Below are 14,881 nucleotides of genomic sequence, written 5' to 3'. Positions count from 1 at the left end.
TTTCCTTCGACCGTAGATTCTTGCAAGTTCTGGAACAGAGGAATAACTTGTCATTTATCTGCTAATTTGTACTCTTTTTTCGATATTATATAGGAAAAAACGTGATCATAGTACAAATAAGTAGCTTCTAGCAGGTTCTGGAATAGAGCAAAAGGTAAACTTGTCATCGTAGCTCTGTTGCTCTGTTCCATAACCTGCAAGAATCTACAATTTTTTACTACGATAACAATCGAAGAAATAGTAAAATTTAGAAAATGTTTGCAGTTCTGGAACAAACCATGAAATTTGTAGATTCTTGCCGGTTCTGAAACAGACCCATGCTCTGTTCCAGAACCTGCAAGAAGCTACTACTTTTTACTACGATAACATTTTTTCCTTTATGTTATCGAAAAAATAGTAAAAATTAGTAGATTCTTGCAGTTCTGGAACAGACCAACCCTATTATTTCAAATCTTGACAAATTTTCTTTCAACACAACTTTTTTTCTAATTATTTATTTACAAAAGAAAAATTCAAAATTTATGACGGAATGGTATCGTGGCCATTTTCCAAAGAAAATCCTCACAAACATGCAGAACCAATACAAAATGGTAAATATTACTGAAGGGATTTGCAGACATACATATTTCAATAAATAAATTCTATATTTTAGATCAATTATCTGATGTGTCTCCTGTGGCTTCCTCACCCCCCAATCCTACGCTGATTAGCCACAATTTCCCCAAGGATTTTGAAAATAAAATCAATACAACCAAACCGTATATATTTGCAAGTTTAGTCACATGGCCAGTTTATTGGTTATATCGTGGTTTGGAATGGGGTCGTCAAAGGGAAAATATGAAATTGCCAATGTATATTCATAGGGTAAGGACAAGGTATAAATAGACCTTGGATAAGGATGTTTTTTGGTCAAAAGTAGTCTAACTGGCCAATCTGTATTGGAATTCTATAAGTAATTTTTTGATTATTGAAAAAAATCGCTAAAAATAGAACGCAAAATTGAAGAGTAAAGAAGAGTGTGATAGAAAAGTTGACAACACTGCTGCTATCGGTAGGAGTTTGCGACAATTTTGTTTTGGTCGCTAAGTCCATATTTACATTAAGCGATTTTCCTTGCGGCAATTGTCAGTTTGTCTGTGAGAGAGGGTGTTGAGAGGCAAAGGGTTACTATATGCCTCACCTCTCTCTCCTACAAACAGACAATTGCCGCAAGGAAAATCGCCTAATGTAAATATGGACTAACTTACTGAAATATATAATACCTATAAGCACTTTAGCGATTTTTTCGTTATTCAAAATGAGTTTATTTATTTATTCGTTTATTTATTTATTATTTTTTGTTTTTTTTTTTAGACTTATTTACATGCAAAATTTCTACAAATTGCCATAATTTTGACAGGTGTAACAGTGGCCTCAATGGAATCACTACGTCATATGGATGCAAAGCGCTCAAATTCTTCGAGATAATGTGAATCACCACCACTGGCATTGATATTTTCATTTAATTGTAAAAATTCTTCAAGGAACAAACACACACAAAGCTTCATATAATATTGAAAAAATTATTAAGACGTAAATTAAACTTGCATTTCCATGGATAATGGATATTTAAGAATATAAATTTGCAGTTGTACCCAGCAAAAACGTCCATTACTAAATAATGAGGTTGTATAGTATTTTTTGGCAATCGAATCAACTTACGCATCAGCCTACTAAACCATTATTTTAACATTGGCATAAGCCAAATAAGTAATTTTGCCTTGTAACATTTTTAAGAAATATCTTGCTTACTGGTAATTCAGAAGGTAACTTGTTTACATTATTTTGGTCATGTTGTTAAGTTCATGTGGCTGCCAAATTTTTATTGGGTAGTAATTTTTTATGTTTTCTTTATTTCCCCAGCTAACAGAATTTCTGAGATTGGCCATGTACTATTTTGCTTTGCTATTGTTTTGGATTATTGCCAAAAGGGTTAATTATGGTCTCACATAACCTTTATAATACATTTATTTTTTATATTTATATTGCATATTGTTTTAAAATTTATTAGTTTAACATTTTAATTGGACACTTCATGATATTATATAATGTTGATATGATATGAAATATGTCGATATTTGGTCCTTCGAAAAAGATTATTAAATGTTGTAATGACTTGGTCGAAGTCCATAGAGTTCACAGAGAGTGGTCGAAGTCCATAGAGCAGTGTCGCCCAAGAGAATTCCATTAAACTAAAGCAAGTGTTTGTGTATAGGTGAACAAACCAACAGCCACATGACATTTATCATTCGTTTTTGCACAAGAACACTGTGAATGAGAGAGAATAGCAAATGCAAAAAAACTCAGTGGGTGCCCGCAACATACAGATGGGCGACCCTGCCATAGATTTCACATTTGGTCCTTCGACTTCAATGACTCAAAATGTATTTTCACAATTGGTCGGTCCTTCGCTTGAATTTATTACAGATATAGTATCTATGTCTAAAATCATAATAGCTCTCATTATTATGCAAAACTTTTTTTATGAAGCGTAGAAAAATGTTAAAATTTTCGAAATACAAAAACCTTAAATTCACACTTCATTCACCAGTTTCTTTTATAGGTATCACAAAAAGTCGTGTTAAATTGTTATGTTCCCCACTAGTTTTATATTAAATGGTTATTATTGTCGTACTTAAACAGTGTAACAATGTTGTTTGGTTTTTTATGTAAATTTCTCTTTTGTTTGTGTTTTTTTTTTTTAATTTTAACGTGTCTAAAGTTTGACCATCATTGTGTGTCTTTACCGTGGTTAAATAGTGTATTTCTTTGTATATTTGCCTGGGTGGCTTGTTTGCGGAATAACGAAGATGAATGTCTGTCCAGTTTAGTTTGCAAAAGCAAGCGTTAATTGCGAAAGAAAGTAATTTATTTGCATTTAAAAAAAAGCACAAAGTAAAAGGTTTACAAAGTTTTTTTTTGCAAGGTTTGTAGTAAAACGAATTTGAAATTAAACTTACGCTTATAGAAATGCTATACTGTAAAACTCTTTTAAAATACCCCTAATAAAAGCAGAGATATTGGGACAAAAATGAATGAATGCATTTTTGTATTTGATACGTTACGAACTATTCAGAAAGTTATATCCCAACAAACATTTGGAAGCCACGTGAGCCGAAGAACCTATCACAAAGTAATGTTGTTGGGGAAATTACAGCAAAAATAATTTGACACTTCATATTCTAACGGCTGGTGTGCTATTCAAATACCTTGGTCTATTCCATTTAAATATTTAAAAAGGTCATGCACAAACCACTTTGAAATCCAAAACGACAAAAATTTTAAAATCGTATAACATTCACAAAGAGACGCATAGCCTATGAACAAAATGAGATATTGATCATAGAAATCGATAAACATATTTCGTTTTTATTTACAATTAAGTGAAGCTATGTCGAATGCCAACCAAAAACTCATTACAAATCTCCTTACTAACCCATTATTTTAACGAGAGCCTGTTGTCAGAAATGTCTAGTTATTATAGCTAAAATTTAACGCAGGCCTAATAACTTATTTTGTCGAGTTTTTATTGCCAAAAATAACTACATATTTCTGGGGACTTTCTCTTGTTAAAATAATGGCTTAGAAGGTAGATTTGTAATGAGTTTTTTTGCTGAGATGTATATCTATTTTTCTATCTAAAATTCTGAGTCGATCTATGCACGTCCGTCCGTCCGTCCGTCTGTGGTAATCACTCTAGCATCCACAAAAATGGAGATAGAACGCTGAAATTTTGGGAAAATGCGTCTTTTGTTTGCAGGCAGGTCAAGTTCGATGATGGGCTATATCGGTCCACGTTTTGGTATAGCCCCCATATAATGGTATAGCCCCATATAACCCCCCGATTTACGATATTTTGCCGTTTTTAGCTACATTTTCAGACCGCTTTAGCTATAATTTGACATTTAGGGTTCTTAAGTGTCAATAGAACTAACTGTAATTTGACATTTGAACGTTGTAGTGGTCACCACACATCTGCATCAACAATTTTCAACATAGCCCCAATATAACGATACTTCGTTTCGATTTTCGGTACTTTGGGGATTTTACTTAAAATATTTAACCAACATAGGTCCATGTTTTGGTATAGCCCCAAAACAAACCTCCCGATTTTCCGTACCTTAGCTTTATTTTTTGGACGAACTTTCTGTAATTTGAAATTTAAAAGCCAACAAAAATTAGGCAACAACAATTTTTCATTTAAGTTCATATTTTCGTATAGCCCACATACCTCCGAACTAGCTGTTAATGACATTTGAAGTTCCCACGTTATGTACCGATTTTCGGTATTTTGACGATTCTAGCTGCAATTTTTAACCGAATTAGCAGTTATTAGACACTAAAGGCCCCCATCAAAAACTGACATTTTAACGTACCCACTTAAAGTTGGGGACAGGAATGAAAACTAATTATTCCATTTTAGTTCAGAATTTTTTATGGTGGAGGGTATGAAAAGTTCGGCCCGGCCGAACTTAACGCTTTTTTACTTGTTTTTTTTTTTGTTTTTGTTTTTTGAAATGTTCGTCATAACCCAGCTTAGGTTTACAGCTTAGGTAACAAAGGATGCATATTTTCTTGAATTTCAGAGGGGGCGGGGTACTTCCCTATGCCATATTTAAAAAAACGCCATATCTTTATGAACAAAAATCAAATGCCGTTATAACCCAACTTAGGTTGTTATGGAAAGAAAATTTTACCAATTGTTTCAATATTTAATTCAAATTTTTTCTAAAAAAACTACTGAACCGATTTTCCTGAAATTGTCAGGGAATGTACAGGGATGGCCCCCGAAAATCGGCTTCATATTTTATTGAATTCCAGAGGGGGCGGGGTACTTTAAAAAAACGCTATATTTGCAAAAAATTACGCATGTATCGGTTTAAAAATTTACGGATTAATCTACAATCTAGGTACTTCTTTGGGGCCCTAAGACCCGACCACGCCTGTTTTTTTAATATGTTATATCTCCAATACTATTGAACCGATTTCCTTCAAATTTGGGGCAAAAGCTCAATGTTTGCCGTTGTTATGTATATTTTATGAATAGACATCGGATTTTTGCATATTTTTCGAAATTTCAACCAATTGTAACTAAGTTATTATATAGAAATATATCGTTCCAATGATAGAAATTCGATGTTATATTGAAAATAATCAATAAGACGTATAAATCACCAGCTTCTGTTGTTGTTTAATAAAGGAATTATTTGCATTATAATTTTCAAAAATATGCAAAAATCCGATGTCTATTTATGAATTTCGGAGTAGGTGGGGTACCTTCCCCATGCCTTTCTTTTAAACGCTATATCTATATATATTATATCGGTTTCAGCATAAATTTTGGGAGGCAATGGGGTTGTGTGTAACATAGGTACATAAAAATATCAAAGAAATACATAACAGACTTTAATAAAAGAAAAACGGAATGAAATTATTTATAAAAAGTCACACTTTTAAAAACAAAAAAATATGTAGAAATATAAAGTGTGTCTGCGTACTCGATAATTTGTAATAATTATTACAAATTATTACTGAATGTTGTTTTTTTACACAAATGTTCAGTAAAAGAGAATGAATTGAGAAACTTGTTTTGAAATTTTTATTACTGAGAACTTATAATTTTTACTGAAGGTATTTCGTTCAGTAACATTTTGTAGCTTTAGGCAGTTGTCAAAAGTTTAAAATATTCAAATATCATAATCGTAATATTAATCAAATTGAAAATATTTACTGAATGTTGTCTTTTTACTTTTTTAATTTTTTCCTTTGAAAGAGTATAAAATGCTTTACTCTCTAAAAAGAAGTTACTGAGTAATATTTACTGAGAAAGTACAAGGACAAACCTATAGTTGAACGCTTCTCCTTAGTTGTGAAATAAAACACATTTTCCTCAAAATTGAAATCATCAGCGGGAAATCGGCATCTGGAACCAAATGATTATATAATGTAATAAATAGGAACAACCATATTTCAAATATACATATGTATGTATATGAAAAATGTATTGATGTAATTACCAATACTAAGTGCGATTTCTTCCTTGTCCAATAAAACCCCACTTTTCCGTCTTTACTCAACGATTGTATTTAGAAAACCAAGGAAAACAGAATAACGTTTTCTTTTCTTTTCCCCTTCGCTTGCTACGTTGGTTAACAACAACAAAGCACGAAACACACGTGTTTAGCCGCGTACACACCACCCTTTATTATAAAACAGCATTCCGCAGCCGCGAGAGCCCTGCTGTTACTCTCTTTGACAAAAACCCTGTCTCTACACATAGAAAATATGTTCTAACATAAAAATATGTTGGCACCCAAACAAATAAAATTGAGATATATGTTACAAAATATTGCAAACATATATTTGTTTGGACACAAACAAATTATGTTTGGATCCAAACATATATTTGTTTGCAACCAGTTCCAGAATTCGACTTTACCATTTTTTAACATTTATAATTAGAACGCTTTAGGATAAAGACAGGGGACATGGACGATAATAAATCTTAAACAGCATCAATGGGCGAAAAATCCGACAAAGTCCTTACGAGAAAAAGAAGGTTACAGACAAAATCTGTTGATAAATTTAAAATCCTCCTCGGTTTGACAATGGACCGAAAAAGTAAGGTAGAAAATACCTATTTTTGAATTGTCAAGCATAAAGTCCATAAAAAGTTGTCATTTAAAGTTATTACGACGGGTCAGCAACGCGTACCGTGGCCTGCTAGTGCATATACGAATTTTATGGCGATCGGTTAACGTTAACCGATGCTACCCGGGCGATTTTTGTTTCCATAGTAATTTGTTATGGGGCCAAAGATGCATTTTCACGAACATTTTCTAAAGGCCGCAATTATGGTCCAGTCGATGAAAGAACTTTGCCAGAGTTCAGTGTTGTGACTACGAGTATTTCAGAATTTTTTGTGCCATTCGTTTTTTAGCTACAACAATGAACTGGTAAAAATGTTCATCGATTGGACCATAAATGCACCTTTGGCCGCATACAAATTACTATGGAAACAAAGATCGCCCGGGTGGCACGGGTTTACGTTAATCGATCGCCATAAAATTTCATATATAACGTTTTTGGTAGAGTTGTGTAGTTCCGGAACGAACTAGTTCCAAGGAACATAGTTCCAATAGTTCCATGGAACTAGTTCGTTCCGGCTCTTTCATTTATATAGTTCCAGCTCCAGCCGTGCATATAATTCCTTTCGTTTATATAATTCATTTTCTTTCTTCGATCTTTCACGTTCGGTTCCTTCATCATTCACATGCGGCCACGTTGTTAAATAAACGTAAATGACATCTTCGTTACATTGCTGCAATTTATTTATTTGTATGTCAATTAATCCACCAAAAGATGAAAACAAAAAGAAAGAGAAAGATTCGTTAAACTACTTCATTCTCGGAACTATTTGGAATGAAGGAAATAAAAAGAACGAGGAACGAGAAAGATGCATTGAACTATATTGGTCTCGGAACTATTTGGAACGAAGGAACGCTCTCGGAACTTTTTGGAACTATATTAAGGAACTACACCTTTTTCAGATGTAATTCGAAACATTTTAGTTGTAATTCGTAACATTTCATTTGTAATTCGAGAATTCTATTTGTAATTCGTAACATTCCATTTGTAATTCGAATTATTCCATTTGTAATTCGAATTATTCTATTTGTAATTCGAATTATTCTATTTGTAACTCGAATTATTCTATTTGAAATTCGAATCATTCCATTTGTAATTCGAATTATTCCATTTGAAATTCGCATTATTCCATTTGTAATTCAAATTATTTCATTTGTAATTCGAATTATTTTATTTGTAATTCGAATTATTCCATTTGTAATTCGAATTATTTTATTTGAAATTACAAGGGAAATCATTCGAATTACAAATGAAATAATTCGAATTACAAATGGAATAATTCGAATTTCAAATGGAATAATTCGAATTACAAATGGAATAATTCGAATTACAAATGGAATAATTCGAATTACATATGGAATAATTCAAATTTCAAATGGAATAATTCGAATTACAAATGAAATTCTCGAATTACAAATGAAATGTTACGAATTACAAATAGAATTCTCGAATTACAATTAAAATAATTCGAATTACATCTGAAAAAGGTGTAGTTCCTTTTGGCAAAAGGAACAAGAAAGATCGATCCGCTCCAGAAACTATATTGCCCAACTCTAGTTTTTGGATCAAATGGAAAATGTTTAGGGGATGGAGTTCCGTTCCAATCCAAAAAAATTGGGTCGCCCTAGTGTAAGCACTTGTTTTCCAGAATTTAATTTCTCTTGTTGGTCACAACATATTAGGTTTTTGTTTCAGTTATACACATGTTTGACCTTACAACGACACAGTGAACCCCGACGCCCTGATACCAAGGTGTAAGGTGTGTGTGTGTGCGAGTAAGGGGTTTTCCTAAGACACTCAATGTTAAGACACCATGAACAAATATTTGAAGAAAAAAAAAAATAGAAAACAAACCAAAAGGTTGTTGGTGATGGTTATGACGAAGATGATGGCAAAATGGTGAGACCAACAACAACAAAGAGTGATAAGTAAATAACTTAAAACTAAACATAAATATAAATAACAAAAATACATAAAAAGAAAAAAAGAAATAAATTCTCACCTGTATTAGATACATAATGATAATAAAATATTTGCAACAATTAACAAGTTTTTCAGCTGAGTGGTGGTGGTGTTGTTGTTTTTTGTTGTGACGTGTTTGTTGGTTGTTTGGTTAAATAAACAGCACTTTGAACAAAATGTGTGTAGAAATAAATTAAAACATTAAAGAAAATGCTGCTGATGGTGATAATGATGGATGGATGTTTGGTTAGATGTATGTTGGTGGTAAAGGGTCCCAAAAACAAAACATACAATGCGTTGTGGGTGTTGCTGCTGGTTCTCTGCCTATACTTGTGGATCCAGGTAATATTACACTTGGTTTGGTTTTCGTTTGTTGTTAAGTGTGTTAATTAAAACCAATTAAACGAGAGAGGCCTCAATTTTAATTGCACTAAGCTAGTGACCAGCAATCACTTGGAAATTGTTAAGGCTACAGGTTTCTTCTTGGAAAATGTATCGTTTATTTTTGCAATTATGGTTTTTGGTGTTGCAGAACTTCTTTTTCTTGTTGTTTTGAGAAATGTATTCTTTTGCACTGATAGGCTCTATTTAATGTTTAATTAATTATTGAATGAACACTATTTTATTCATTATTTTTTCAACATTTGAGGTGTGCAATTTTCGTTTTAGATTTTGCTTTGCTTTGTTTTGTTATAATCAACAATTTTTTTTCATGTGCTTTGAATGAATAATTTTCTTTTGTTTGTTTGGGTTTTCAGTTTAACATAGTTTCATTTTTTTATTATTATTAATGAAACCACTTTTTTGTTTCCGATAATTTCACTCTTGTTTCCGTATTTTATGAATATCTTTTTTTTTTTCATTTATTTAAAATTATAATTAATATTTCATGCACTTATTGTTGTCTTTCTTTCATTTGTAATTATTTGTTTAAACTTGTTTAATTAGTCATAACTGATCCTTAATACTTTCCACACATTAAAGCTTTCGGTTTCCAGGAACAAAATCACTTTTATTCACCTGTGTTTTGTAATTAAAATATTTAATTACTCTCGTTTGGATGGACGGCTTAATTGAAATTCAATTTTTTGTTGTTATTTTATCACATTTTCTTAATACTTGTTTGCTGGATATTCAACTCTTTACTTTTTCTTTCACTTCTTCCTTCCTCTTGATATTTTATCAAATGTTACAGCTTCGTTTTATGGCAAAATTTTTTTTTATTTGAAAATTTTTGCTAAAACTTGTTGTTGTTTGCCATTTGTATATATATAGCCAATATATAAAAACTGAATTTGGGCACTTTTTTCAATATAAACAAAAAAAGTGTTCAGTTTTATGGTATTTCGAAAATTTAATTTTGTTTTGATTTATATCGTGGTAAGAGAGCCGACTGGATTTGTTTGATGATTCCGATGACGGTGATGGACCATTAACAACATTCACTGCATAAAATTATATGACTGGAAAATTTTTAAAATCACATTAAACATTTTTGGATCACCATTTTTTTCTCAAAAATACAGTATAAGCTCAATTTTTGCAACCGTATTATTATATGGATTATTAAAATATTTTCTACAAATATCCCAGAAGAGATAAGGGTAGCCCTTTCTTCAGTGCTTCCCGATAAAATTTTTTACTTAATAATTAGCTTTCATTTTATCCTAGAGTCCAGAAGACGTTATAGCACTCAACTACACCCACGAGGTATGCTCGAAAAGTTTCAGGCCTAGGCAATACAACGTGTTGCAAGTCGCCATTTCAAATTTTTTTGAAATGTTTGACAATTTTTAGAATAAAAGCCCATCTTCGAATTTAAACTATGTTTTGATAAAATATTACGAAGTCCAAATTTTGGACCGAATCGACAGATCCGTTCGAGAGTTATCTTGCGCTCCAACCACACAAGGTGTCATAGGGGCTTTTTGCACCTTTCCTGCCATTTTCTCAGGAAGTATGGACTTGCCCCTGATGAAACTTGTACCGTCGTATGGGGGGGAAGAGAGTACAGGTTGCTGCAACAAAAATTCAAGCGATTTGAGAGCAGGTCCTAAACTGAACTTATCCGAAATTTTGTGTGGGAAGTACCCGAAGGAGTGGGCCGATTGAGTCCATATTGGAACCTCGTCTAAGTCTAGTAGAAATTTCACGATGTGCAAAGTATGGACCAAATCGGTTGCTCCCGTCAAGAGTTATCGTTCCCATAAATTTTCCGAACATTTTGGAACTTTTGTGGGGGAGGTACCGGAAGGAGTGGACCGATATAGCTCATCTTCGAACTTAAACTAAGTTTGGGCAAACTATTACGAAAGCCAAAATTTGCACCGAATCGGTTCATCCGTTCGAGAGTTATCGTGTGCACCAGCCAACCAGGCAGACATACAGACGGACGGACATTGCTAAATCAACTCCAAATTGTCTGAAGCACATTTCGTCCAAACATACTTGGGGTCTAAAACCATTATTTCGATGAGGCACATTTTGCCCGTATGAAAGTGTATATACCCATTCTAGCCTAAAGGCTGAGGGTATAAAAATTCTTTAATCTGTTGGTACCTTGTTATGAAGGATTATCAAAACCATGTCCTACGTGGACTATTTTTGGTGAAGGAGTTTTTGGGCCTTTGAAAACCTTGTTCGGTTAAAAATTGCAACTAAAATCTCAAGATACCGAAAATTGGGCGGTACCGTTATATGGAGTCTATACCAAAACATGGACCTATGTTAACGAGCTTCGGTGGAGAAGTTTCATGACCACTGAGAACCTCAAATGTCAAATTTCAACTAGTTCGGTCAAAAATTGTAGCCAAAATACGAAAAATCGGAAGGTACCGTTATATGTGGGCTATAACAAAACATGCAACTATGTTGACGATTTTTTGTGGAGAAGTTTCGTGACTATTGAGAACCTCAAGTGTCAAATTACAGTTAGTTTGGTCAATAATTGTAGCTAAAATCCTTAAAATATCGAAAATCGGAGGGAATCGTTATAGGGGGCTATACCAAACCGTGGACCTATGTTGACGATTTTTAGTGGAGAAGTTTCGTAACAACTGAGACCCTCAAATGTCAAATAACAGCTAGTTCGGTTACAAACTGTAGCTAAAATCCTCAAAATACCGAAAATCGGGGGATGCCGTTATATGGGGGCTATACCAAAATATGGGCCTATGTTAACGAGTTTTGGTGGAGAAGTTTCGCGAACACTGAGAACCTCAAATGTCAAATTTCAGCTAGTTTGGTCAATAATTATAGCTAAAATCCTCAAAATATCGCAAAACGGGGGGTACCTTTGTATGGGAGCTATTCCAAAACATGGACCTATGTTGACGATTTTTAGTGGAAAAGTTTCGTAACAACTGAGACCCTCAAATGTCAAATAACAGCTAGTTCGGTTTCAAACTGTAGCTAAAATCCTCAAAATACCGAAAATCGGGGGATGCCGTTATATGGGGGCTATACCAAAACATGGACCTATGTTAACAGTATTTGGTGAAGAAGTTTCGTAACCACTGAGACCCTCAAATGTCAAATTACAGCTAGTTAGGTTAAAAATTGTAGCTAAAAATCCTCAAAATATCGAAAATCGGAAGGTACTGTTATATGGGGGCTATACCAAACCATGGACCTATATTGACGATTTTTGGAGGTAAAGTTTCGTGACCACTGAGACCCTCAAATGTTAAATTGCAGGTAGTTAAATCCTTAAAATACCGAAAATCGGGTGGTACGGTTATGGGGGGGGGGGGCATATCAAAACATGGTGGAGAAGTTTCGTGACCACTGAGACCCTCAAATGTCAAATTAAAGTTAGTTCGGTCAAAAATTGTAGCTAAATTCCTCAAAGTACTGAAAATCGGAAGGTACGTTGTATGGGGGCTATACCAAACCATGGACCTATGTTGACGATTTTTGGTGGTGATGTTTCGTGATCACTGAGCAAATTCGGTCAGAAAATGTAGCTAAAATCCGCAAATACCTAAATTCAAATACAAACATATGTACAACCAGAGACGGCCGTGCGATAGAGCAGTGATGGTGGCGCTTGAGTTATCAAAAGCCTTTGATACAGTCAGGCACTCCACGCTGTTTGATGACAAGCAACCCTCCGGCTAAGCTTGAAACGTTGGATAGTCAATTATATGTGTGGACGCCAGTCGTACGTGCAATTCAGGAACAAGAAGTCCAAGCCCCGTAGAGTGAAACAGGGATTTCCCCAAGGTGGGGTGATATCTCCGGAACTGTTTAACCTCTACCTCTCCTGTATTTCGCCTCCTCCAGACGGCATCGAGATCGTAACGTATGCGGATGATTGCACGATCCTGGCGTCAGGTATCTATCCTGATGACATCTGTGAGAGACTGAACAACTATTTAATCGATCTTAAAACCTTTTTTCATTCGAAGAATATGCAGATTTCCGCCACAAACTCTACAGCCACTCTGTTCACCACATGGGCAGCGCAGTTTGGACGTGAGTTGAATGTCGTGGTCGACGGTAGCAGAATTCCGACCACAAACTGCCCTAAAATTTTAGGGGTCACATTCGACACCATATTAACGTCGTTCGCACACGCCACAGCTATCTGTGACAAGCTGTAAAGTAGGAACAAGGTCCTCAAATCCCTAGCCGTCAGCACCTGGGGTGCAGATAAAGAAACCTTGTTGACCACATATAACGCGATACGTCGGCTATGCGGCTCCAGTCTGGTCCCCGAGTTTATGTGATACGAATTGGAAAAAGGTTCAAACTTGCCAGAATTCCGCCCTGAGAACAGCAACAGGGTGCCTCCTCAAATCTTCAGTGGACCATCTACATGAGGAGGCAAAGATTCTTCCAGTGAAGCAACACAATGAGTTGCTGTCGTTGCAGTACCCGCTTGGATGTTACCGTGTGAGCCATCCCAATCACCATCTTGTGGGTAGGCCTGACACATTCAGGCATATCAGGAAGGATATCCATGCTCTAGAGGGAGAGGTCCAACGATACAGGAGAGAACGCCTAGATCAACAAGCATATCAAGCAGGTTTGAATATCATTCACACGGACACAGTTGCCAAGGCCTTAAGCAATTATAGTGTGAATAAAGTACTCGGAGTACATCCCCCATCTATCGCAGCTGAGGAGCGTACAAACCAGAGTAGTTTTGGCTCAACTGCGCTCAGGATATTGCAGTCGCCCAAATTCTTATTGGGCGGAAATCGGTCGCGCCGTGTAAGACATCTGCCCAGTATGCGACAAGGGTCCGCACCACACAGAACACCTGTTCAACTGCCCCGCCAAACCTACTCATCTAACTCCAGTGGATCTGTCGAAGCAGCCACTTTCCTGGAACTGGAGATAGACCCAGAGCCAGATTGAACGGAGGAACGAACACACAAGCATAATAAAAAACACTGTTACAACAACAACAAGAATACCTAAATTCGGGAGGCACCTTTATATGGGGAATATACCAAAACATGAACCTCTAATGTTCAAAAACCATGTTTTGGAGGTGTCTCAATCAAGCCACTGTAAGCAACACAACACATGGTTGTATGTGAAATTGTCCTGAGTACGCCCAAACACTCCAAAAAATGTCAAATGACGCCTGGCGACACTGCGTGTTACCTAGGCCAGAAGGTTTTTAGTGACCCTTGTATATATTTTATATGGTCGCAAATGATTATTTCAATGCGTTACAAACGTAATAAAAAATTACTTAAAAAAATTTAATTACAGTGTTTTATTTATAAATGCACTTAAAACTAGAAAATCATTTTTTCATGATGGAATCTCTCAAATAATAAAACACTTGCCATTTAATATTGTCACCATTTTTAATTTAAATGCAAGCGTTTTATTTGAGAGGTTCCATCGTAACAAATTATTTTCTAGTTTTAAGTGAATTTATAAATAAAACACTGTAACATATTTTTTAATTATTTTTTATTTTTAACTTTTTAGTAATTAACTTTTTTGACCACTGAGAACCTCATAAGCAAATTACAGCCAATTTAGGCCGAAAATGTAGATAAAAACTTTAAAATGCCTGAAATCGTGTGGTACCGTTATATAGGGGCTATATCAAAACCTGGACTTATGTCCACTATTTTTGGTGGGAAAGTTTCTGTACCATTGGGAACTCCAAATGCCAAGTTTCAGCCAATTCCAGCTGAAAATGAAGATAAATTTCTTTGAAATACCTGAAATCGGGTGGTACCGTTATATGGAGGCTATACCAAAA

The 14,881-nt window shown here is 34.7% G+C and overlaps 2 protein-coding genes across 6 annotated transcripts in view; one reads left to right on the top strand and one right to left on the bottom strand.

The window, feature by feature from the left end:
• Svil (Supervillin) overlaps positions 1-14,881 on the bottom strand; it is a 1,126,087-nt gene that overhangs the window by 957,925 nt on the left and 153,281 nt on the right. The window contains exon 2 of one of the 5 annotated variants that reach the window (XM_073980337.1): positions 8,690-10,112. The exons of 3 other annotated variants lie outside the window; for them this stretch is intronic. In XM_073980337.1, coding sequence (XP_073836438.1) covers positions 8,690-8,704 — 15 coding nt within the window. In that variant the 5' untranslated portion in view covers positions 8,705-10,112. Of the gene's footprint in view, positions 1-8,689; positions 10,113-14,881 lie in introns of those variants that run through there. One more of the 5 variants, XM_073980343.1, reaches the window with a different exon arrangement.
• On the top strand, positions 432-1,604 carry LOC141402136 (uncharacterized). Its single transcript, XM_073982857.1, has 3 exons — positions 432-590; positions 653-864; positions 1,354-1,604. The coding sequence occupies exons 1-3, from the start codon at positions 530-532 to the stop codon at positions 1,465-1,467; spliced, it is 387 nt and encodes a 128-aa protein (XP_073838958.1). The 5' UTR covers positions 432-529; the 3' UTR covers positions 1,468-1,604.

Source organism: Musca autumnalis, unplaced genomic scaffold, assembly GCF_047663935.1.
Source record: "Musca autumnalis isolate F117 unplaced genomic scaffold, ASM4766393v1 scaffold_4, whole genome shotgun sequence".
In the NCBI taxonomy this organism is placed as follows: Eukaryota; Metazoa; Arthropoda; class Insecta; order Diptera; family Muscidae; genus Musca; species Musca autumnalis.
Note: the sequence above shows the minus strand (reverse complement) of the source record. Positions and strands in the feature narration are given on the sequence as shown.

Coding starts and splice junctions, on each gene's coding strand:
- LOC141402136 (XM_073982857.1), top strand. CDS start 530: ATGGTATCGTGGCCATTTTCCAAAGAAAATCCTCACAAACATGCAGAA. Junction 591..652: donor TGCAGAACCAATACAAAATG/GTAAATATTACT, acceptor TCTATATTTTAG/ATCAATTATCTGATGTGTCT. Junction 865..1,353: donor TGCCAATGTATATTCATAGG/GTAAGGACAAGG, acceptor TTTTTTTTTTAG/ACTTATTTACATGCAAAATT.